Raw genomic sequence first — 26492 nt, forward strand, 5'->3', positions numbered from 1 at the left:
AGCTACTATCACATCTGCAGCCTAATTAAAGCGTGCATGCAAACATTTAGCACTTCCAGTTAACCAGCGTCCTTGTGCTGTCTCACCTGGAACAATTTAAGAGCAGAGAACAAGAGAGCGGAGGGTGGGGCGCGCCTGCTGTCCATTAACACTGTTAAACCCTTTTCTTTGGCTGCAGGCCTGTTGAGGGTGGATGAAGAGAGAGATGTTAAAAATAAGTGTTTAGCTTTAAACCAGTGTAATAGCCATTTTTATTTAGGTATTTTCACCAAACGATGAAGTTGAAACAAACATTTGTTCTTAAACAAGAGTTTTTTGGTCATTTGCATAGAATCACATCATTTCTACCCAAAGCCGTTGAGAAGCTTTGGTTCTGACTTGCCACAAGTAGTAGCAGTTATTGTGCCAGGTAAACTGGCAAGCTCAGATGTGTTTGTGAAGCTGACATTGAGTCAGTTTGTTATGTTTGTCCTCCGTTTTCTGGCACACTCTGTGTTTCCCTCACACCACCTTATGTTGTAATTGGAAAAGTCAAGAAGCGAGTCGAGTCGAACATAATTATGAGGCGCTTTTCGTTAAACAGGCTCGGTCTCGGTGGTATAACAGGAAACAAACCACACAAGCCTAAATATAAAAATGTGAACAAAAAAAGCCAGTTAAAGATTTTTAAACATACATTCAGAGAATCGGGGGAATCAGAGAGCCGAAGGCTACATTTATTGGCAATATCCCCCTGTATTTAAAAGCCATAAATCTCTGGTGACAACGGACGACTAAAATAAACAATCAAAGGAGGAACACGCACTTACCGCGTGATTGTGTGGTAACAGGCCAAGACGCGGGCCATCTCCTCCCCAGAGAAACCCACTTCTGATGCGTCGGCCTCTGTGAAAACCAGAACACGCCCCAGCCTGTCCACTGTACCTGTGGTCAATATGCATCAGGTTAAGCATCGAGTGGGGAAGCCAAGAGGACAAACTAATTCACCGAGGCTACAAGCATACAAATCCATTTGGTTTTTCTCTGTGCTGTAAGCTTGTTGGTGTTATTGATATCTACTAAAGACACTATCTCTACTTTTAAGATTAGACCTCAAACTTTCCTTTTTGCTAAAGCATATAGTTAGGGCTGGATCAGGTGACCCTGAATCCTCCCTTAGTTATGCTGCAATAGGTATAGTAGGTATATGTTGGGGGATTCCCATGATCCATTGAGTATTTCTTTTTCACCTTTCTCACTCACTATGTGTTAAAAGACCTCTCTGCACTGAATCATACTTGTTATTAATCTCTGTCTCTCTTCCACAGCATGTCTTTATCCTGTCTTCCTTCTCTCACCCCAACCGGTCGCAGCAGATGGCCCCGCCCCTCCCTGAGCCTGGTTCTGCCGGAGGTTTCTTCCTGTTAAAAGGGAGTTTTTACCTCCCACTGTCACCAAAGTGCTTGCTCAATCACATGATTGTTGGCTTTTTCTCTGTATCTATTATTGTACGATCTACTGTACAATATAAAGCGCCTTGATGCAACTGTTGTCGTGATTTGGCGCTGTATAAATAAAACTGAATTGAATTGAATTACTTAGGATCACCATGATGTGAACTTTGGAAATAAAGCAGGTTTTGTTTCAGTACCATAAAAAAATAAAATATTTCTTTTGATACTTGGTAAAGATACAAGCCAGCTATGCAGACTAGAAAGGCAACAAAAAAGAAAAAAGTTACTACTTTACAAAAGTAATTAGAAAGGCTTCACTGAAGCAATTTCACAAATAACACCCAGATAATGTGGGAAAACCCAGGAAGGACATGGTCCAAAGCTGACTTTTCTGATAAGTGTAAAAGTAGATTTTTAGCTCAGGAATCATCTGATTACTGGAAATACTTCTGGTTTTGGGGGCTGCCTGGGTGGAGTGTACAGACAGCTAACAGCAGACCATTTACTGGGAATACACCAGCCTGCAGTGTTCTCACATTGGCACTAATCAGTGCCATTGGACATAAATATTCTAACAGACATGCATCAAAACTGTCAAATAGTCCTTTTTGTTTTTCCCCAAAACTTAGAGTTGATGTTGTGGTAATCACCAATGATGACTTAGACATCTGTGTGTTAAAGGCTGTTGGTTATATGTTCTTGCTTAAATTGCCATTTGCATTTATATATGCAGCTCTGTCAAATAAGCCCTAGAAATGTCCAGTGCACATATCTAAACAGGACCTTGTTAAAATGTTCTAAGCTGATTATGCAGAAGGCCCTAAAGAAGCTTGCCTGTCAACTTGAGCTTCCCTGACTGGAGAAGGTCTGCGTCCAGTTCCCTCAGCAGGGCGGGCTCTTTTGAAGCATCACCATTCTGTTTGTCAGGTGACGCAGCCTCCTCATTAGAGTGGTTAAAAAAAGATGTGCCCGACTGTCCGTTACACACAGGCAGAGATGATTCAGCTTCTGTGAAGGGACAGAAAAATATACAAAACAGTCTGAGGACAGTTAAGCACACATGACCAAATGTTCGTGCACAAACACGGTTTTCTTCAGACCTGCGCTGCTTTTTACTGTGTTGTCTGTCGCCTCGCTATCTGCAGCAGAAGCACCTTCAGTTTGGTCAGCCTGCTCTGCTTCCTCTGTTTGGCTCTCCTTGGCAGTCGGCAGTTTTGTTGAAGCAGTGCAGGTGGCTGGGCTTGGTTGAGGAGTTTTAACCTGCATTTTCAAGGCCTTCTCCTTTACACGACCCCCAGATTTAGCTTTCCCTTTGGCCCCCTTTCCCTTCCTTTTCCTCCTAAACACAAAGCAGAGGAAAATCTTAATGAGGCACACCATAAAATTAATAGCTGCACTTACAGGCATGTGTCACGGTCATGCCACATTGCGTTTTTGAGGCCTTTCTGTGTCCATAAGGTTGCAGCTAAGTGTTATCAAGTTGTGTTTTAATAAAGAAGTGTCAAAAAAGAACACAAATAAGATGAAAGAGTACGATATTTCAGTACCTTGGTGCTCTGAATCCTGCCGTTTTAACCTCTTTTCCTCTGGGGCATACTCTGTCCTCCACTTTTCCTTCATCCTTTTCATCCATGGATTTTTGGTTTGACAAACTCTTCTTTTTAGACCCAGTGTTTGTAATTTCACCACTTTTTGAAACAGCAGCGAATGGTCTCTGTGGTGCATCTGATGTTGGGGTATTAGCCTCACTGTCTCCGCTCAGTGGTTTATCAGCATCCTCAAAAACAGAGTCCGAATGTGATCCGTGATCAGAGTGGCCCTCTACAACGTGTCCATCTTTGTGGTTTGTTGACTCATGGATTTCACCTGTGTCCAAGCTGTTGTTGCTCTTGGATTCTTTACTTTTGTGGTCATCTTTACATAGCTGTGTGTGACCATTGCTATCTCTCTCCTTGCCCACTCCAGGTCTCCTTTCCTTGAATGGGCCATCAAAACAAAGGCGGCGGCTTTCCAGGCCTTCAGAGTCTCTGTTTGTTTTATCTCCTTCATCAGAGTCATGGACTGAGGAGGAGTAAGACCGCCTCCCTCGGCCAGGCTCGGCAACTCCTGGCACAGGCAGTGGCGGTAATGCTTCACCCTTGGCAGCCACAGCGTCTCCTTTGATGCCAAGAATAGCCCGAAAGCTTCCTGACCTTTCCGTTCGCCCATATCCCCATGCTTTTCCTCTGCGAACCTTGATAGCCTTTCCTCTCCTGCAAAGAGGTAGAGTCTTGGTCTTACAGATTCCATGCATCTCTTGGTACCGCTGCCTTGGATCGACTCCTCCATCAGGACCCCCCCTGGGTTCCAAAAGCTCGACATAATCCCCATCGAGCTGAGGTTGTCTCGATGTCCGCCCAAGGCCGTCTTCACTGCGCCTTCGTCGAGGAAGCACACAGTCAGAGTCCAAGCCATCCGGTTGCAAATCCTCATCTTCTTCTTCATCCCAGGACCAGGAGTCTAATTCCCCAGAGGATGAGCCACCCCAGCCTCCGAGGCTGCTACCCCCCTCGCTAGGCAGACGGTTGGACATTAGGCCCAACTCTTCAGAGGGGTCGTGGATAAATTTTGGGTAGACTACCTCCTTCCATGGAAGTCTAACCACACCATCGCATGTACTGACCAGACAGGTGTCAAGTCCTCCTCCAACTTTGTAAAGAAGAGAAAGGAATGCATTTATGAAGAAAAAGTACAGGGTAATTTAAAAAATAAGAAAACACCAACATCAGCTTGACTTGACTAAAATGAGCTTTGTTACATTTCTTTAGCTCTGCTGTTACGTTCTCCCCATCTGCCATCATCACCCTTATATACATAGCCCCCGTCTTTCTGTCCTTCCACCTGGTAAAAAATATGATTCTTCAAGCAACCCACCTGTATTACCCAATCTTCAGTTCCCCAATGATCTTTTCTAACGGTCAGATAAGAGGAATCTGTTCCTTACCTTCTCTCTTGTGACCTCGCTCTTTGTTGATGATGTGAAGCCACTCAGTGGTGAACACAAGGGGATGCTGTGACTCGGGCACCAAGATTTCCTGAACAGTCCGTCCCCCAGGAGCCAGGCATTTTAGTGCCAGCCTTGGGCAACGTGTAGAGAAGGGAACCACCTGTAGGTAGAAGTCATTACTGCGCAGAAGCCTCCAGTCCAAAGTGGAAAGTTGGACAACCACTTTTTCGCCCAGGCAGAGAGGCCAGCCAGAGTGAAGGAACAAGCAACCCAGGTACTGAGACTGACACAAGAAAACAAAGAGAGAGTGTTAAATGTACGAACAGAAAATTAAACCTTCATTCAGATAATGTTAGATTTTGCTGAACAAGTCATCTTTCTGAACCCCTTCCGACTGTGTGATGCACTGACCTCCTTTTAGAACCATTAGAGTCCCCTCAGTGTGCACAATTGTGCTTTCCCATTCACCCACACCCACACTGGTGTCCGCCTGCATGGTTGTATCTGGCTTAGTTATTTAAATGAGCAGAAATTCTAGAACTGATACCACACGAGTCAACGGTTTTCACAAGCTGAACTGGCCAAAAGCCAGTGCCACATACAAATGTCAGACATGACGTGTGTCCTAAGTGTAAAACTGCTTAGTTAGCAGAGAGTCAATGAGTCAGACAGAAACTTGCAGATGACCAGCTCCTCGCAACAGGCAGCCACTACTAAAACAGTTGGAAAACACATCAGGTGGCTCTGTAAGAACGACAGAATCAATTTCAATCAGTCCTAAATACAGAAAACCCTCCAGTGAATAGTAAAAGAATTTAACTGCAAATTCTGTGATTTCGGGCACAGCAGTGTGGGCCTCTTGTGGGACCCTCTGCACGATTAATCAACTGATCTATTTAGGTAATACACCTTAATTCAAGCACTATTCCCACCTTAATCAGTGGTGTGTCCAATCTATATCCCCTTTCTTAAAGCCTTGAAGCCTAAAACTCATCCAGAGCCTCTCTCTGCTGTTCCCAGTCACGTCTAATCGACTGACACAGGGCTGCTCGCTCCTCTCTCTGTGCCCTCCAGACTCACGAGACGTGATCAAATTAAATTCCTTCCTCAGCCTCTCCTCCATCTCCCCTTATTCTACCTCTGTCCTTTATTCAATTTCTTCCTCTTAAGCCTCCCTTCTGTCTCATTTCGTGCCTGTTCTGTCACTGTGGCAAGCTTTGGGGAAGCAAGTATCTGATATCTGTCAGGGTGAATATTAGCATTAAAAAGCATGTGCAGCTTTTCCTCTCTTAAAAAGTTTGCCTATTTCGAGCCAGTCCACAATCTGTAACTCTCTGTGTCCTCTGGCCCACCCCCTCCTTCTCCCTCAATATGCCCCAGTGTTTGCTCCTTCTTCCCCACCTCCCATTACTCAAAAATTCCTCAATCAGTCTGCTATTGCCTGCTAAACTCCAGCATCGTCTCTGTTTTCGCACAGGCACAGTGAATGGGAGTCATGTTCATTCTCTCCTTCGACTCCCACCGCTTCTCTGTTACTCACTCTTTCTCTCGCAGCAAGTAACACACTCACATATGGAAGGCATTATTGTCATGACTCACAGTCTAACTCCCATCCCAGGCAGCTCCACTCAGCGACAATGAAAACATAGTTTGCTCACAAACGCTGTACGGGGGTGTGTATATGTGTGTGTATAAGTCTAGGAAAACTGTGGAGGGAAATATGAGAACGTTCTTAGCTACCAATCTTGCACTAAACACTGCGACTTGTTTACCTTTGCGTGTCTCAGAAAGTTCAATATAAAGAATGCTGTTCAATTAAACATCAGGGATTCGAGTTAAATAGACATCGCGCCTTATTTCTTTGTCTCGGTTTGGCTAAGTGTGGCAGAAACAGCAAGAGAGTGACACAAAGTGGAAGTTGCATGTTTGCACAAGGTTTGGACAGTGTATCCTGTATCATATTATTTATATGCGTTTGTGTTTATGTATGTGGGATCCTAAAGACATCACAACATAAACTATTTATTTACACAAGACTGCACTGCATGTCATTCACTCCTGGAGCTTCCGAGGCAGGAAAACCACCTCATTTGTTTGCGAATCTCAAATGTCACCAGAGACTTTCACAAATTTTACCGAGCAGCTAAAGTTTAGGGGCAGACTCGAGCCTCCATAACGTAGTGAACAACTGGTATTGGGTTACGTGTATCAAACTCTACATGTTTTAAGTTCTGGAGTCTTCCTGTCACCAGAGACAGAGACACTACAGGACCCCCGGCATAAAACTTGGACTTGACTGTTGAGAATACAACCCCAGTTTATATTGGAAATCACAGACTTTTAAGCCAGAATCTGTAGAAACCCCAAATAATAAAAAACAATCAGACAGGTTTTCCACTGTTCTGAAATGATTTAGTGAGAAATGTTAAAGACTAGACTGAGGCTTAATTTGTGCTGCATTCTGCCAACAAGATCAATACCAGCAGTTCTTTGTCTCCATCAAACTGCAAATAAATTTAGTCTTATTGGTTCCTTTAGTCGTTTGCTGTCTTTTAAAGTACTTTTTAATAACTTGTCTGTCAATTTTAAATGAATGTTAAAATTGACTTAGCTTAATTTGACCTTTATAACTTGGACTTTACTAAACTTCATGTTGAAATGAAATCAAGACAGTAAGCATCTCCTCATGCATCTGTGGCTAAAACTTCCACGGATGCCACACAGTTACAGTGCTGATAACAGAAGAGATCAAATAATTTGGTTTCTTATCATGGGTATGCTACATAATTGTAAATAGAAGTTATTGACTTACATTTATTTATCTGCACTTTAGAACTTCTGTTTAAGAGATTTGGCGATGTCGCATCTTTTACTCACCTAACAGGTTTGGGTTTATTCTGCATAGCTGAATTTGACAAGGCATTGCTCAGATTATGAACTACGGCTTGACTGCCTTAAATTGTCAGTTCCAATAAGTAAGTTACCTGAGAAATGACCCAAGGACCATTTTAAAGGAATCAAGAAGCTAGCTGGTAAATTTCTCAGACTATACTTCTTGTGTGTGATGGCTGATTCTGTTTCTAAGTATTCAGCTTTGTGTGTGTTCCATTCAAACAGTGTTTGCAGTTTAGAACTCACACAGGCATGCTGCTGGAGTTTGTGCAGGAGGTGCTTTGCAGGTACGAAGTAGTCCAGGAGATAGCGAAGACTGTCGTGTTGATAGGTCGACTCCAGGACTGAGAAGACCTGGACAATGGATGCAAGACTCGTTAAAAACACTTTGGAGTGAATAGAAAATTAAGCTATTCTCTGAATATCAGATTCTTAGGCACTAAACAGCATTTACTTTAGCAACATTTTTTTTGTGTGCGTGTGTGTATTTTTTGTCTATCAGTGGATTTGTAGAGGGTTTAATTTCCCCTTGAGTGGAAGAATTTGCTCAACCCAGACAGCATATGATCAGTAGTTAAAGCAAGCAAATCACCAAGGCTGTTTAATTTGATCCCTCTTGTTGTATCAAACAGCTTTTTCCATGGCAAGAAAGAAAACTGATTGGAAGCTATGTGACAACTTGGAAAAAAAAAACAATTACAAAGTAAGTAGAGTAACTCTCAATGGTTCAAGCCGTTGCTAAAAAATCTGTTTGTATCCAGAATTTTAAGGAAACAAAGCACCGAAAGCTAAATTAATGCTAGATATAGTTAGGGGTGCTATAATCTAAGAATATTTGGTTATAACTGACTAGATTTGCTTGTGTTATCGAAAAGTCAAGGTGTTCTTGTTGTAGGGTTTCAAATAGGGTTTCTGGTAGAGCAAAGATATGGATAACATGTGCTTAATGGCAATACTGGAGTAGCAGCATTGAATAAATCACAAGCTTGTGTTTTCAGTTAAGATCAGGTTTAAGGTTTAACTTCGCACTTGGTTAGGTTTGGAAACTGCAAACCTCGTTGGATAGTTAGTTAAGATTTTTTTGTTAGATTTAGGCATCAAAGTCTCTTCTGTAAGACTTGAACACCAAAGACTATTTGGTTAGGTTTAGGTACTAAATACTTCTTGGTTAGACTTCTTGGATAGATTTAGGAACTAAAACCTTCTCTGTGAAGTTTAGGTAACAAAGACTACTTGGTCCAATTTGAAAAAAGAAAAAAAGAAATATCTAAGCTGGTTACTAAAAATACTAAAAACTAAAAATTTGAAAACTAGATGGAAAGTCTGTGCTATCCATACAAACCCAACTGCAAAAACAACTCAAAATTTGGCAAATTTCATTTTATTCCTAGAATATATAAAAACATTTTAAATGTTTAAAATGAGCAAAACATATTAGCTCATTTTGAATTCGATTACAGCAACACGTCTCAAAAAAGCTGGGACACCGCCATGTGTACCACAATGTAAACCGAGCTGCTGGAATCGTGGGAGAGGAACATTGTCCTATACTTGTCTACTGGAGGATTCTAGCTGCTCAACAATCCTCGGGTTTCTTTGTTGTGTTTTTCATTTCATGATGCTCCAAATGTTTTCAGTTGGTGAAACGTCTGGACTGCAGGCAAGGCTCTTCAGTACCCTTGTACTACAATGGCACACTATCTTTATAGATGCAGTTTGCTGCGCTATGCAAGGCCATTCCTGAAAAAGAAGTAGTCCGGATAGGAGCATGTGTTGTTCTGAAACCTGTACACAAAGGCTTTTTTCCCCGCTAATACTGACTATAGACATTTCTGTGCATTTACAGAAGCTGTCTGTTTTGTAATTACATGACAGTACAGGCAATGGCCTACACATTTTACACTGTTATTTCCTACAATTTAAGAAACAGATGTCTTTCATTTACTACAACAGCATGTGGACAGAGATAAACTATTGAAACTGCACTTCTTTTACTTGTATTAAGAAGAAGAATATGTAGTTAAACCCGATTAAACTTCTTTTGCTGGCAAAAGGGAACGCGTTTGACATCCCTGCCATAGAAGACGGCAGCCTTTCTGGATCATGTTCACATATGGCTTCTTCTTTTGATAAAAGCGCTTTAACGTACATTTGCAGACGGTGATTTCCATGACAGGCCAGAAGATGACAGCCATTCAATATGGATTTTTTATATTCTGACTCTCTAAAAGGCTCTTTTTATATCCAATCGTGTGACTGACCAGTAGGTAATCAACCTAATTAGTTGTAAATGTTCTGCCAGCTGTTTCTTTTCAGAACCAATTACTTTTACTTTTTGTTGACCCTGTCTCTGTGACCCTTTTTGAGGTGCTGCTGCAATCAAATTCAAAATGATGTCATATTTTCATGAAATAGTAAAATTTCTGTGTTCTACTGTGAATAAAATAAAGCTTTAGGAGGTCATAGCATTCTGTTTTTATTTACGTTTTACACAGCCAACATTTTCAGAATTGGGTTTGTACATCACACTGTCTTTGTCTACACAACCCTTGTATATTTCCCTGAAGACGTGCACTGGGATGAAGTTGTGCGCACTAGTGAAATCTACCTGGGAGAGGAGGGGTGGGGCTGTGCTCTCAAAAGGAGGATAAAGCGATGAGAGCGCCCCCTGCACGCAGTCCTCCATTGCCTCTGAACCCTGCGAGAGATAAAGAAAGGGTTAAAAAAGGGGTTTAATTCATCACCGGACACTGAATCAACTGTAATATCCGTTTGTGTTGAACAGCCGGCTCGTGTCTGTTTTTGCTGACGCCCACACGTACACATAAATATACACACATGGTCGGCTCTGAGCTTCCTGCTGTACGGCCTCCAGAGTGTCAAGCATTTCCTCCGAGGCCCAGTAAATGTAGAAACCCCCCAAAACAAAGGTGACTTCACTTCAGTGTGTTAACTCCCTAATACATAGCTGCACACACACACACATCATAGCACCGGGCAGGTCAGTGAGTTGGAGCATGGAGCACATAACACACTTGGTGTTTATTTTTGTTGGCATGGTAACCTGTAAACCGCCCCCCTCTCCAACTTCTCTTTTTCGCTCTCTACTTTAACATTTCCTCACTGATCCTCCAGCAGCTTCTCTTTCTATTTTATTTAATTTTTTACATCATCTCTATTTTTTTAACCCAACTTTCTTTCTTTCACCTCCCGCCGATTCTCTGAATGTCATCTGACAACAATTACATTGAGATTCTCTGCAACAGCCTGCATAGCGTGTTGAATATCTGCAAAAACCAAAGCAATAGACAGAAAGCAATAAGTTAAAAAAAAGGCTGAGGAGGGGAGAACAGAGTGTGTGGAAAAAAGTGGAGAACGAGAGAGAGAGCCAGGAATGAATGAGCTGGTGGTGTTGTGGGGGCTTTTATGGAAGAAGACCTAGGTTGAACTGTATTTCAGTATTATTTTTTGGGCTTGTTTTTGTGTGCAGAGGAGAGCTGAGGTTTAGCCACAAAGGAGGACAGAATGAGTCGTACAAGAAGGATACCATTTGAAATGTACCTCTTACACAACTTTTTGACTGAAATGCTCTCACAAAATGAAGCAATCAGTTTAAGAAAGATTAAAATATAAAGTCATATCTTATTTGCAACTGTTTTTGATCCAGATCTTGGGAAAAATAGTTGTGCTATTAACTAAAAGCAACAAGGAAAAGAAATGGTGTGGAAAGCGATTACTGTATCCTGCTTTTCAAATGCTGAAAATGAAAAACAAAGTGCATGTGAGATGGTCACAACAAGTCAACAGTATAACTGGGTGGAGTGCTGTTCTGCTGAGGTTATTCAGGGCTGCTCTGGACAGATGTTCGGTTCTGTTTCCTAACTAGTCTTTTGGCTAGAAAGATCATTTCAGTCTGTTTAGTTGAACCCCTGTACAGAGTGGGTGAAAAACTCGACTCTGAAAACCAGAGAGAAGTCAGACACAGACTGCATACGAACATGGCTGTAGTCACCGCGATGTCATGCATGTTGGTGTTTTGAAACTGGATATGACAATCGAGGGGTACACGTGACTGTTAAAATTAGGAATGCTGCAAGTTTATATAATAGCGTGTGGTACTTTGGGCTGCTCCTACTCCATTTCCCTGGGGGTCGCCACAGCGGATGGATAGCATGTTTGACTTGGCACAGATTTTGCACCAGATGCCCTTCCTGACACAATCTTCCCATTTATCTGGGCTTGGGACCAGCACTAGGAGTACACCAACTCGTGACTCCCTCAGTTTGTGTCTCCTAATGGTCTCAAACCAAGGAACAAATGTTAACCACTACACCACGGAGCCCTGTCAGCTGGGAGGTACACCCATCCTCAATTGTACAATTGAACAATATAATGTTCACTTTATAAAATGAACATTTATTGCTGTAAAAAGACTTAGAATTGGCACAGAAGCCCCCCCACCGTAGGGTCTTCACCTATGGACCGGTCTTTAAGATGTCGCGGATAAATACAACAAAATAAAATGATACGACCAAGACAAAAACTGTGGCATTTGGTAAATATAATGATCAACGTGAATTCTCTGTGAAATTGTGTAACTTTATTAGCAGCGCCCTCCTGAAATGCGCCAACAACACTGAGAGTAACATCCTCCTCTCTGCCCCTTAATGCTCTCTGGTCGCTATAGTAATGCATAAATATTTCTTTTAAAATAACACACAACTACAACACGGGAAAAGACACAGGGAAACAGAGTTAACGATAAAAGAAAAAAGAAACCCTGAAAACCATAAATTTTACACCCGAGCCTCAACTCTCGTGGTCCGGTACCAAACGATGGATTGGTACCGGGCCGTTGCTTGGCGGTTGGGGGCCGCTGATATAAAGCACCTTGAGGTGACTGCAGTTGTGATTCTGCACAATTTAAGTAAAAAGGAGTTAAAAATGGGGGGAAAAAGTAAAAAGTGCTGTTTTGCTGTAGATGTATTTATAGTGAAACCTCTTTATGCAACCAGAGGCCAGTAGAAAAAAGAAAAGCAGGTTTAAGGCACAGCTGTGCTGGCTTTACTTTTTCAAAACACAGCTTAGATTTCCATGGGCAGAGCGCTCAGAGGACATGTTTGTTCACTGGTTTTCTTTGAATGAAGCCACTAAATCACCAACAGACTGTCATTTTATTATTTAGTTTCCAGAAAAGAAAATCTTAGTAGACTCAAGTGATATTTTCAGTCTTATTTGACTCAAAAAATGGAAAAGTGTCAGGTTATTAGAATTTCAAACTTTTTAGGCAAGTTAATGCAAGTCAAATAGTCTGTTTTATTACCTTAAACAACACTGAAGAATACACTGAATATTGGGTGTAATTAAATGCATTTAGACATGTAGACAAGGTTCGGGATGGCCTGCTTAAGCTCAAACCAAATGTAAGAATAGTGGCTTTAAATGTGGTCTGAGTATTTCAGAAACTGGACAATTTTCCCACACAACCATGTCTCTGGTTTACAGAGAATGATTTGAAAAAAGAGAAAATATCCAGTGTGCAGCAGTTCTCTGGTTGAAGAATACCTTATTAATGCCAGAGGTCAGAGGGGAATAGCCTGGCAGATAGGAATGCAACAGTAACTCAAATAACTATTTGTTTCAACAAAGTATGCGGAAGAGCATCTCTGAACACAGTAACAGAAGACCACGCCGGGTGCCATTTCTATCAGCAAAGAACAAGAAACTGAAGCTACAGATCACACAAGCTCACCAAAAATGGTCTGACGAGGCTACACATGCTACTTCAACATTCAGGTGGTAGGCACAGTGGTGTATAATAGTGTGTGGCACATTTTGGGCCACTTTGAAACAACATTTAAAAGTAGTGCTGTCATCGTTAAAATGATGTTAACGCCATAACCGTATTAACGTGGCAAATCTCCGAGTTACCGCAGATCACCACACTAACATGTTGACGCCATGCAGCCGCACGCACGGGGTGATCTGCGGTAACTCGGAGATTTGCCACGTTAATACGGTTATGGCGTAAACATCCTTTTAACGGGATTAATGATGACAGCACTATTTAAAAGCCACATCGTGCATCGCCGTTCATGACCTCAGTGGACCCATCTTCTGACGGCTGCTTCCAGCAGAATTACACAGCGTGTCACAAACCTCAAATCTTCTCGAACAGGTTTCTTGAGCTTGTTGATGTGACCACTTTACCTGCACTTTTTCAATGTTAAAATAAATAAATTATAAAAAAATAATTTATTAATTGCAAAAAACACAGTACGACCAATTGTGTGCAGGATTTGTGCTGCCAAAACTGTCTTTGTATAACACAGGGTGTGTATTCGTTTATTCACGATGGTCAACTGTGGACTGTACTATTTTACAGAGCATGCTATAGTAGGTGTAACAGTAGTAAAAAAAAATAAAGGCTCAGACAGCCTTCTGGCTCACTGACAGAACATATTGAGTCTAGTAAAAGCACAGCAGGTGGTTCTGAGGATTGCAAGGCAACCCAGCAGTAACTTCCTCTTAACTGAAGCCCTTTTCAAACATCCCCACTAGACAATTCAACAAAACACTAAATTAAAGCAAAAACTAAAAGATGTCAGCTGAAAATCTTGAATGTTTTAATTCTTTTTTGTGTGCTTCCTGTAAGACACAAACATTTCAGTATCATTAGACTCACTGTAAATATTAGCCAGTAAGTGTGCTTAGTCTTTTCTTTGCAAAGCTTTTGTGCTTTGAAGACTCTAAAAGACGCAAATAGGAACAACTTAGCTATTTCAGTCCATCTGGTGCAATAGTGGCCTTTGGGGGACTTCTGCCAGATGAATCATTCACAGTGTGCATGCACCACTCATACTCTTTATTTAAATGTTGCTAAAAAAAAAAGACATATGAGCATCATATTACCTATTTGGGCATTAACTGATATTTAGTGGACAACGTGAATTCACTAGCTGACTTTGTGGCCGACTAGCTAGCCTACAATAATATTTAGTTTGAATGTGCCATGTGCAATTGTATACCACCAGCAACTTTTTTATTTATTTATTTATTTTTTTAAACAGGCTTGAATCTCTTTGTGTTCACAGGCCTGTGCAGACAGCCTTCAACAGGATATACCACTGTTAACATCCACAGAATGGAATTTCTGTCTGGAAGCACAATTATTAAAAATGCACAGTGGAAATGATGTCTAACAGAGGCAGGAAAAGAGCAGCGCTGCTTTTCCACTAAACTGAAAAAGTCCTCGTTAAAAAAAAAAATCAATACTGCTTATTTTCCAGTAGAATCACTGAAATGATGAGTGTTTCTGGGTAAAAGGTGAACACTCTTCTTTTTAACTTTAACTCTTTTGGTACACACAAAGCAAAGCAACAAGGATACATTCGGTAAATCTGATTTGTTGCTGGAATCCAAGACAGTAGAAGACATTCATGTTAAACCTGCTGCCTCTGCTTTGAGGGACTTTAGCTATAATCCAATTACTCTTCAATTGGACAGACACTGACCTTGAAATACAGGTCTTATTTTATAAAATGCTACGTTTTCAACAAATGCAGTCAACTTGCTGATAACTGTGCCCATGGCAAGTTATTACCAAACAAAGGAAACCAAAAATTGATGGAAAACAGAAAATGAAAATAGCTTTCATTTCAGAAGAGCATGAATGGTCGTGCATATATTCGAACATGTACTGTATGTGCAGAAGGATTTTTGTGAGTCAGTTTTTTGAGGCTATATCGAATAATGACTGCACTGTAAAGCCTGATGAATGCTATATATCCACCAATACTTGTGTTCATAAAGCACTACACTCACCAGCCATTTGGTACATGTTGCCAGTAGTGGGTTGGATCGTTTCCGCCTTCCTCTGAAGCCACATCTTTGTGGCAAACATTCCCCAGAGTATCCCAGAAAATATCCCCCACACTATTACCCCATGACATTGTGTGAATTTTAGAATTAGTTTCCTTTTTGTAGCTAATTTAAGTGATAACTAATGCGGTCTACTGCTGCTGTTCAGAGATGCTCTTCTGCATGCTGCATTTTTAACAAGCGGGTATTTGAGTTACTGTTGCTTTTCTATCAGCCTGGCTATTCTCCACTGACCTCTGGCATCAACAAGTCCATTTCACCCAAAGAACTGCCCTCAGTGGATATTTTCTCTTTTTGGACCATCCTGTGTAAACCCCAGAGAGGGTTGTGTGGAAATCTGCAGTTTCTGAAATACTCAGACCAAGTCACTTTCAAAGTCATTTAAACCACCTTTCTTCGTCATTCTGATACTTGGATTGTCTGATACTTGGATTCAGTAGATTGTCATGCTCATGTCTCCAAAATGCTGCCATTTGATTGGCTGATCCAAGTTAACGAGCAGTTGAACAGCTGTACCTAATAAAGTGGCTGTGGAAATAGGAAATAGGAAATATGTAAGAGTACTAAAAAAAACTGAGGTTTGATAAATTACGAATGGCAATGTAGCGTATGCAGATGGGGGAAAAAGCACTACAAAAATGGTCGTGACCAGTCAGTGAATTTCTCTTTTTTTGTCAAAAACCAGCTTGTTTTGTGTTATTTCAAAATGCTTTCACTTGATGAACAGCAACCAGAAACACAAATACCCCGTCTTCTAACTACAACTTACAAAATGATGGGTGACATATTGCTCACTTTGTTTTGGTATTTTAGAGTCTGACATGGTTGAGTCATCTATAAAATCGTGTGCTTTTTCAAGGCAGGACAGTCTGTTTAGTGTGCATCTGTATCCTCATGTTTGTACGGTAAAAAGTGGACACTGTGCGAAATTGGGGTCTGTCATTCTTGAGTCAGACTTCCTGTCTTTCTCTCCCGTACGGCAACTTGTCTTCCACCGATGACTGGCAAAGAGAGAACAATGGAGATATGCAGGAAGGGGTGTAGAAAAACGAGTGAGAACTCAAAAAAATAAGCCTGAGAGAGAAAAATAAGAGCCTGAGAAGTGGTTTCGGAGCTTATGACTGAGCGAGTTGAGAAACAGACTGAAAGAGAGACATTGAGAAGACCAGACAGATTTGCAGTGAGTGGGGGTTCAGACAGAAAGTGAGGGAAAAAAAGAGAACAAAAAAAGGAGGCTGACCAGTGGGAGAGATCGATGGCAAACAAGAGCAGCAGCAACCATGATAGAAACCAGATGTACATGAAGGACAGAGAAAGAGAGGAAGACGATAGAACAGGGAGGGGGCTTCGGTGAATGGAGGAGAGATAGAAAGTGACATGATTAGGAAGAAAACAGGAGAAAGATGCTGACAGGGAAAGAATGAGGAAAAAGAAAAAGTGAAGCGAAGCCAGCAAGGGAAAAAAGGCAGACAGACAAAAGGAGGATGAAGGGGGAAAGGGGGGCCCAACATTGATTTGCTTTCTTAAATAAGCCTGTACAGCCAGATCTGATCTGACCTACTGTAGGTCAATCGGCTTCCAGGGATTTCTTATGGTTTGTTCTAGACTATTTAAGTGCTGAAGGAGTGTGGGCTGTTCTGAATTCATTAACTGCAACATAAAAAAATCACAAATATAAATGATTAGAATGGGAGTTTCATACATTTTTTAAAAATCATTAGACTTCCAGGAATGTAGAGAATCCCAGAGTTAACAGCTTATGAGCATAGTAATACTCCTGTGGAAAAAACCCTGCTTTTCATGCCTCTCCTCATTTTTGTATATGTTTGAGAAGTCTGCGCAGATGTCTGCTGAGCGAGGGGCAGGGGTTAGCACAAAGTTTGTTGAACTATGACTCTAGCCATCTCTGCAGGCACATGGGGTCACAGCTGACCAGTCTTTGAACTGAAAGATGGACAGAAAACTAACTGGCTGTCTTTTGTTTCTGAATTAACAAATTATATTTCACAAATTAGCCAACATTTCAGGGATATACGCATGTATCAGTCAAACAAATGTCCATCCATTTTCTGCTGCTTATCTGGGTTCGAGCCACTGGGCAGCAGTATGAGCAGATAAGCCCAGACTTCCATCACTCTAGCCATCTCTTCTAGGTCATCCAGGCAGACACCCAGTCCTTCCAAAACCCGTCGAGACACATTTTCCAGTGAGTCCTGGGTCTGCCCCAGGACCTGCCCTGGTAGGAATCGCTGGAATACCTTACCTAGGAGGCATACAGGTGTCCTGATCAGATGCCTGAAGGAAGGAAATTTTGAAGGAAACTAATTTCCGCTTGTATCTGTGATCCCATTCTGTCAGTCACTATCCAGAGCCTGTGACTTTAGGTGACAGTAGGAACAAAGCCTGGCTGGTAAACTTTCATGCTCAGCTCTTTCTTCACCAGGGTCTCCCATGACAAAGTGGAGGGGCCAGACAAGAAAGACTCAGACAACCCTATCACTTCACTATATCTCTAATAACTAAGAGATCTTAATGATCTAATCAATTACAGATCTAATAAACTAGAGATCTAGCGAACCCTTGCGGGGCAGGGTTACTGGGCCCTCACCCTGTGGTAGAGCATCAGGGGAGAGTATTTGGTGGCTTCGCTTTATCCGTAAGAAGCAACATTGATCCATCCCTCTGTGCACCCACCATCCACTGGAGGGCTGTAGGGGTTCGGCTCTTTGGGGATTGGCCTAATTTGTGAATGATTGTAGGCTCTGCCATTTGAACTACAGCCACCCAAAAGCAAATGCATTGATATCAACAATGACTATCATCATTTAAAAATCACATGCTAAATGATTCATAGCTGCATGGACTGTGAATTTTCTCGAGCATAGTCATTTACTCTGAACAAGTTCAGCACTGTTGTTAAGGTGGAAGCAGCACAGCAGTGCCAGCAGAGTGGGAGTGGTAAATACTATGTTGTCTAATGGTGAATGCTCTACACATAAGGGATCAGAATAATGCCACCTTGAAATGAAACCGAAATGGGGGGTTTTTCGGTTTCATTTTGTCACACAGTGGAAATTTGTATTTATCTTGTATATTGTTTTTATTCTGATTTTTAGTGTTTATTTATGAGTGTTTTATTTGCATGGTTTTTAGTGTTTTATGTGACATGGTTTTTATCCACTGTGGACTGGCTGCACATGGGACAAATTAGCTGATAGGGACCACCTGCTGAGGCAGGGGTGTGTCCAGAGGTGGCCTATCAGGACCATTGTTCTGGCCCCTATTTGTTATGTTGCAGGACACCGACGCAAGGGGAGCTGTGGCGGTGGTCGCATCATGGATTCGGGTGCAGAACGCAAGCCGGGCTGGGAAGTGATGGGCCAGCGGAAGGACAAGAAGATGGGTGGCTCTTTCTTGTCTGCTGAAGACAGGGCTGGCGTGGACTCTGCTCTAAAGGAGGAATTCCTGGCCTGCTGATGGACCCATACTGAACATGTGGCCTAATTATAGCAGGGGGGTTTTAGTGAATGTAGAAAATGGTAGTTTTATGGGTTTTAGAATTGTTTTTAGTAGAGAGCAAACATTTTATTATGTACATTTTAAGGGTGTTTTTATTTGTGCTCCCTGGCCTAGTAATAAACTGTTTCTGATCAGACCTGCTCCCTCTCTGTGCCCGTGGTATCTGACTCGCTTGCTCCCCCTTGTATTTTAAAGAATCTTTCTTTTTAGCGTGACATTCTGGCGCGACCGCTTTAGTGTCCGCAGCGCGTTACAATTTCAAGGTGGCATCATTCTGATCCCATATACACAAGGGTCCTTTTTTACCCAGTGCAACAGAATGGCAGCTCACCAGCTTAACTGCCCCTCCACTGATGTACAAACAGTGCTTTGTTATCATTTATTAACACTTAGTATAAGAGTGAAAATGAAAGGATGTCAAATGATTTGGCAACTACTTTGTTTTAAATTCAGACTAAGAGCAAAATTAGATTAAAAAATGTGACACAAACTCTTATTAAGTTAAAAATAGCTAGCTAGATATTATAGTAACAGCAATTTTCTGTTATTGGGAAAGTCTATAAATATATCGGCACTATTCTAATCCTTGGTAAACTGTGATGTCAGCCATGAACACTTTGGGGGATAATAAATGTTCAAAAAAAGAAACCTGTTAACATAAACACCCGTTTACCTCTTTTTTTTTTTCTTTCCACGTCCACATCAAAAATGCAAATCTGAGTTTCATTAGCAGCTAAACACCATTTGGTTACCACCTAGTTAACATTTTGTCTGCCATTTGGTGCAGAAAGCATGCAGTGGGTTTTATTGGAGCATTCTGGTGTGGCTCTGGGTCCAAAAACAGAAACAGTGAGCTGGACGTTTCTAAAATGCTCACTACAAGAAAACTGCAGACTTTTTAAGCCTTCTGCTCTATGTTCTTTGGTCTAATATTAATACATATTTAAGCAAAAGACCACAATTTTTATCATTTATATTATCGCGGAAAAAGCTAGATTGGTGATTATGAAGTTGGATAAAATGTCCAATAAAAATGGCCCAAACAGCAAGCTGCTGAGCTGAAAAGTAGCCATCCTCGGTCTGTATGCACTCTACGTGTCAGAAACTCTGAACAATCACAGGAAACTTTGTTTGCTGTGATTGACAACATGATTCTGTCCTGTCTGGCTCTTTCTAGTGCAGTTATCTCCACTGAACTGGCACTGCAAGCATGTTTAAACAAACACAGAAAATGGTTTGCTATAGCTTTCATAATACTGTACATATTTTTCTTTTTTTCCTTTTTTTTGATGGATTGCCTTGCCAAACTCAAGGACTGGTACATCCCATTAGTTTCAAAATCAGAGATTTCTGGGCAGAGGGAATGGAATTTTCACAAGGGAGCCCTGCTGTATGTGTTTGAGTGTGTGTCACTTTGTGTTTGCTGATTTATGTTAGCGCCTATGTACATGTGTTTGTTAGCAGCCTTGTTTGCCCCTGAATGGGAATGCACCCTCATTGTCCACCTTGTTAGGTATTCAACTGTTGGTCAGCGTAAATATTTTTAATCAGCCAAGCAAATGGTAGAAACTGACTTTGACAAGATGGAGTTTTAAAGTTTAGACTGAGCATCAGAATTGGGGAGAAAGGTGATTTAAGTATTTGAATGTTGATGTCAGACAGGCTGGTCAGAGTATTTTAGAAACTGCTGATGTACTGTTATTTTCCCACACAGCCTCTACAGAGAACAGTCTGAAAAAGAGAAAATATCCAGTCAGTTCTCTGGGTGAAAATGTTTATGTCAGAAGTCAGATGAAAATGGCCAGAATTCTTCAAACTGTAACAGTAACTCAAATAACTACTCATTACAACCACAGTATGCAGAAGAGCATCTCTTCAGCAGCAGAAGATTACGCCAGAAGCTACACCATGTCGAAAAGCTCAAAGCATCTCAAACTGGTTTCATGAACATGAAAGTAAGTTCACTGTACTCAAATGGACTCCAGTCAGACACACACAGTCAGACAGATCGCAATCCAGTAGAGCATCTTTGCGATGTGGTGGAATGGCAGCCACATCATGGAAGTGCAGCCAGCAAATCTGCAGCAACCATGTGATGCCGTCATGTCAACACGGACCAAACTCTGTAAGGACTGTTTCCAGCAACTTGTTGCACCAATTTAGAATTAAGGCAATTCTGGAAGCAAAAACGGCTCCAACCCAGTGCTACAAAGATGCAGCTGATAGAGTATCCAGTGAGTGTCCATGCGCAATCACGTTTTTGGTGGGCTGTTTGTTACATAAACTCTTATGAGCACAGTACTGTGGGAAAAGTTTGATTTCTCTCCACGTAACGCTTTACTGTGACTCTGTGTTTTCGTGTGTACATCTGTTACTGTTTTCCATTCTAAACTGTCCCAACTGGGGATCGAGGAGAACAAAACTGCACAGCACATGTTCGTCCTTCCCCCAGGTCCATGCCATCCCTTGTTCCTCCTTTCTCTGCTCCCTCCCCCTTTTCCCCTCTCTCCAGCTTTTTCTCCCAGGTCCAGTGTGGAAAATGCAGCATCACTGAAACCACCACCGCTGCTCTCCAAGTCTCCTAAAAAAAAAAAAAAGTAACCCTACCCTTCTCTTTTATTCTCTTCCTTCCCTGCACAGCTCTCCCTTTTTTTTCTGCTCTCTCTCTTCCTCTCCCTGCCAAACTGCTCCACCCAACTCGCAGAAGTTGAAATACAGTCACAGACTTTCTTTGTTAACTTGGTATCCTCTTGATTTAACTTCTCATCAGACACATTTGCATGTGTTTGCCATCTCCCAGTCTGTCTGCCTCTGTATGTCACTGATCAGACCATAAGTGGGAGGAGATGGTTAGTCAAACTCCCAAGAGATGCAACAGAGGACTCTTTTCACTTTAGAGGCAGTCCCTTACTCCCTCCGCAAGTCGGCCACAAAAATCACCAACGTCACACATTTTAAATCGTATCATTATGATTTAGAGCCATTGGGATCTAAGCTGAGCGTTGTAACTGCTGACTAAACATCTTCTCAAATCAAGAGCAAGCCTTTGTCAGAGATGAATGAGGGCTCCTTCTTCTTGTTCAGTTTAAAATGCACATGTGTGATCATCTATGCACTAGTCATGCATTCAAGAAGTAAAACAAGATCATTTATATCCATGGGCATAAAAGTTACACAAAAACATTGTGACAATGACGACTGGTCAATACCAGTAAAGATTTCTACACAAAAACAAAAAACAAAACAGGGGACTTACCATGACTTCAGTCAGGAATTCCTACGTAGTCTTCGGGTCCTTTCCTGAATTCATTTCCTCTGCGCATTCTCCGCAAAACTTTCTCTTTGTCTCAGTTACAATAATCAAGCTGCAACTCCTTTACTTTATAGGTTCGTGTCCCCTTCAAAGCTCGCCTTCTGTAAGATTTCGGCACTTGAGGAGCAGCTCTCCTCCCCTCTCTTTCCCTTCCACTTCCACACTGTCTCGCTGTATTTCCCAGCCTGGGAATGTCCGAGCTGCACTGCTTCCCCCACCCCTCCTCTCTCCTACCCGGCAGTCCCATGCACCCCACACCTCCCTCTCCTCTTCCTCCTCTCACCTAACAAGAGAACTACAGTCCCTCTCTCTCCTCTCAAACTTTCCATTTCCCCCAGTGGTAACTTAAATGAATGCACAATGAAAAACCGTTACCCCACCCAGCCACCAGCCACTAGAAACCTCTGATGTTTTATTGTGAGCTTCTATTCTAAGGGCAGATAAGCTAAGTGAGTCTGTGTGCAATCAAATGTAATCTCATGGAAAAGTGTGGGCTTCTCATCGAAAACACTCAGATATTAAATGGAAGCGTACGCACATGTTCAGTGCATCACTGAGGGGAGAAATCCCACCCAGCTGCCCTCCCCTTGACACATAAGCAAATGCCAGTGCAATTTGATAAGTGAGTCAACAAATAATGAAAATTCCCAGGTAGCACACTGGCAGCTGAACCAGTGGGCTCAGTTTAGGGCCCATCCTATGTACAGTTCAAACTTTTAGGGGGGCTCAGCTCCCAGTCAATGTAGGTGTTTCACATTTGCAAACCTCAATTCATTTGGATAAACTTTACAATGCTACCTTCAGAAGCAAACTAATTTGTCAGATGGCCTATTGCAATGTCCAAGAATAATTCAGAGTGAATAATCAGGGATTTCAATACAATCCACCCGTTTTAAGGTGGAGCCTTTAATTATCAAACCCGAGGCAAAGGCTCAGAAGTTAAAGAAGTATTTGTGGAAAAGTGGATACGATGAGAAACATGCACAACATTATTTCAGTCTCTTAACCACAAACCCCATGATATACAACAGCATTATTCAAGTACTGACACTGGAAAATCTCCCTGCCACTTCACAGACTTGCACACGAAGTAAAGTGGCAATAGAGTTGTTTTTAAATGAATAAAAAACCCTCCGTCTATGCACACTCAGCACAGAGCATCATGTAGCACATTTTCACGAGTGGAGAATACATTTGTAGCTCCTCTTCCTCTGTCTCTTCCTCACATCCCCCGTGAGCAGTGCTTTAAGTGGCCCAAAAGAGGTGCCGGTACTCTATTCTTTTTCCGCCTCCCCTGAGGTAACAACAACTATATTGAATGGGTTTTATATACAACAGTCAACAGACAACCTTATACAAAATAATAAATCATTTTATTAGTTTGTGGATTTGCTTCAGCTAGAAAGAGCTACTGAACATAAATAAAATGTGCAAAAAGGTATTGAAATTTTTTTTTTAACAAAATGTACACAAAATAAATTATAAACTAATTTGTATTTTGCTCTCTCTCTTGAGTCCCTGCTGGTATCAGCAGCAGCACTTGTAAAGTGTACCTGCAGAGCTTGGTAGTTCTCCCATACTGCTTTCACTGTTCTCTCACTTGAAGCAACCCAACGCACTGATAAAACACGGCCTATCACAAGGAGACGTTGTCCAACATTGTGAGCACTCTCGGTTAACTCCCTTTGGTTTTTTGGTGATGCGAGAGGGAGTAAAGCTGATCTAAGAATATTTTAAAGTGGTTGATTCCTCCTACCTCCTTCAAAACATCACAAACTGCCAGTTCCAGTCTGTGATTGGAACAATGCCAGACAAACAGGTAAGGGAATTTGGAACAAAGCTGCGCAGCAACTCCTGCTTTCCTCCCAAGCATCACTGAGGCTCCATCACAAGCAAATGCCAACAAATGTTCCTGTAGGTAGTGAGGGTCAAAGCCATTATTATGAAGACATCCTAACAGTGCTTCAGTGATGTCCTTTGCTGTGGTCCCCTGCAGCTCAATCAGTTCAAAAAATATTGTGTCTGGATTTTCACTGGAAATAGCTGACCGCAGGCACACGACAAGCACAGACTTTCCACTTATTGTAGTGGATTCATCAGTGAGCACACACAATTTTCTTTCATTCATCACTATGTCATTGACTACCTTCTTTTTCATTTCAGCTGCAATGTGATCCAGTATATTTGCACATGAGTTATTAGAGTGCAGAACTCTGCCCATCTTGACACCATTTAAGACTTGCAACTGGACATCTATTGGCATGTCTGTAAAGGGACGCCCATGCTTGCCAATCTTATAAGCTGTTCTAAACACATTGAAGTTGAAGCGTAGTCAGCCTTTCTCATATCTTCAATGTGTTTTTGCATTGTATTTTGTGTTGCCTTCTCTTTTATTTCAACTGCTTTCTTGTGATAAATTGAGTCTCTGTGCTCTTTTATTTTCTTTCATAGTGAGTTTTGTTGTGCAGCCTTGTCCCTTCCAAAAGACGAGATTAAGCACCCACTCCACTCTTGCGACACTCTCTGCCCTTGCTGCATGTCCACGCGAGCACAAACTTGACTACACACACTACAACCCAACTTTTGATTTCTGCTGATCAGCCACTTGTAATTTGTGGAGAAATACCGGACTTGTGCTTGGGACCAACATTCTGGCCACTCATGCTCGCTAACGCGGCTGTTGTCATCGGTAGAAATGGTGTCATTCTCGTCCTCGTCGTCGCAAAAAGTGCCGTCGTCCGCGGCTGCGGCACTAGTGCAGCTTTCATTAGCTTGCGTCTGACCTGCAGCGATATCATTCTGGCTTGGTGGGGTGTCAGCCAGCGAGTCCTCTGATTCTGACCTTGTTCTTTTACTACTCAGAGTCTGAAGCCAGGAGAGCATATTAAGTGTTCATTGTTTTTGTATTTTAACCGAGCAGCTGTTTGCGCGTTTTACACACCCTCTCCGGACCACGTTGAGTTGTTGACATGACAACGGCAAAAGCGACGCATGCGCTTTTCACTTGTAAAACACATTGGTGTATGGGTAATGTAGTCTCTGCTCTCGGTGGGACGAATTAGGAAGCGTGCTTGTGAAGGGCGCTCTGAAAAGCGGCAGCGCAGCCAAACGATTATAACAGATGTGCAAATGAGAGTACCGGTACGCTAAAAGCACGTTCTGGGCGCATGGAGAGGTGGCGGTACTCTCAAGAGCTATATTTAGAAGTGGCGGTACTGAGTACCGGTGCGTACCGGCCCACTTAAAGCACTGCCCGTGAGGCCTTGTTTGTTGTTGGTACTTCTGTTCAGCTAACATGTCGTTAATTTCAGACACTTTGCAGCATCTATTTTTTAGTCTTTATTCTTTTCTCTCAGCTTTCTACCTCCAGCTTTTCACTACTTCCACCTAACTTTTTCTACAAGCTGAGAAGGTGTGGGAGGAACCGGTTTGCATTAAGAGATTTGATTGGGCAATCCAGTGTCAGTAATGAAAATGAACCAATAGGCTGTTGTACAGCCGGTGCACATTGGCCCACAGGGAAAGGCCCTGTATGGCAGATAAGCAGCCCTGCTGTAGACCAAACATTACCCACGTGGGCCCAGCCTACAGTACTTTGATAACCGAATAAGAGTTTAATTCAAATCATGCTGCATCTAAATTTAAAGTTCTCCCTAATACGAATCTCTCTATATAAACTTCTTGACTCAGAGTCATCCAGAACAAATAATGCTGGATATATAAACCACTATAGACCTGCCGGTGATTAATTAAGCCTATAAATCATAATGGGGGTTATTTTTCCCCCGAAGTTTATTCACTTTGAGGATGAGCAGAATGAGCTAAATTAAAAGTCAGCTTTGTTTAAGGTTTGGATCACATTTTAGCTTTGAGATGACTCACAGTTTCTCATATGTTTTTACTGGATCTTTTCACTGAAAAAAGCACCGCACTGGTGGTTTTACTGTGCTTAATTTAACCGTAAGGGTTTGTGTTATGGATCGAGGAGGAACGATCTCAACCACTGCATCAGCGCCCCCCTGTGTTGTGTGTATGATATTGCAATTATGGAAAACCAGACAACGATGAGGAGCAAAGCGACACTGTACTGCCAAAGTATTCTCTCATGTGCCTTCACATGCACATGAACTTGAGTGACATCCCATTTTTAATCCATATTGTTTAATGTGAACATTTAATATTTGCAGCTAAAACAGCACCAACTCTTCTGGAGAGGCTTTCCACCAGGTTACAAGTGTGTTTATGGGAATTTTAGATCATTCGAGCACGTTTGTGAGGTCAGACATGGATGTCGGGATGAAAAGTCCTGGCTGTGCTCTGACTAATCCCAAAGTTTGTTTCTTTTTTTCTTTTTTTAAGGCTTTCAAGTGTTCCACACCAAACTCACTCATCCATGTCTTTATGGACCGTTTCTTGCCCACTGCTGTGCAGTCATGTTGGAACAGCAGGGAGCCATCCTCAAACTGTT

General features: G+C 41.9%; 1 protein-coding gene and 1 pseudogene across 2 annotated transcripts in view; both read right to left on the reverse strand.

Moving 5' to 3' along the window:
* Positions 1 to 22239, reverse strand: part of arhgef40 (Rho guanine nucleotide exchange factor (GEF) 40) — a 49274-nt gene extending 27035 nt beyond the window's left edge. Inside the window, exons 1-9 of one of the 2 annotated variants that reach the window (XM_085265543.1) lie at positions 21968 to 22239; positions 9920 to 10009; positions 7558 to 7665; positions 4417 to 4702; positions 2981 to 4121; positions 2534 to 2772; positions 2268 to 2441; positions 810 to 924; positions 87 to 180 (exon numbers count right to left, since the gene is read on the reverse strand). In XM_085265543.1, the coding sequence (XP_085121669.1) occupies positions 87 to 180; positions 810 to 924; positions 2268 to 2441; positions 2534 to 2772; positions 2981 to 4121; positions 4417 to 4702; positions 7558 to 7665; positions 9920 to 10009; positions 21968 to 21970 (2250 nt within the window). In that variant the 5' untranslated portion in view covers positions 21971 to 22239. Of the gene's footprint in view, positions 1 to 86; positions 181 to 809; positions 925 to 2267; positions 2442 to 2533; positions 2773 to 2980; positions 4122 to 4416; positions 4703 to 7557; positions 7666 to 9919; positions 10010 to 10133; positions 10593 to 21967 lie in introns of those variants that run through there. The other variant, XM_085265535.1, reaches the window with a different exon arrangement.
* Positions 22240 to 23699: 1460 nt separating this feature from the next.
* On the reverse strand, positions 23700 to 25321 carry LOC146579852 (E3 SUMO-protein ligase KIAA1586-like; annotated as a pseudogene).
* Positions 25322 to 26492: the final 1171 nt, after the last annotated feature.

The sequence above is a fragment of the Mchenga conophoros genome, linkage group LG3, assembly GCF_057382185.1.
Source record: "Mchenga conophoros isolate Kocher_MC1m ecotype Shallow Benthic linkage group LG3, M_conophoros_male_GT1.1, whole genome shotgun sequence".
In the NCBI taxonomy this organism is placed as follows: domain Eukaryota; kingdom Metazoa; phylum Chordata; class Actinopteri; order Cichliformes; family Cichlidae; genus Mchenga; species Mchenga conophoros.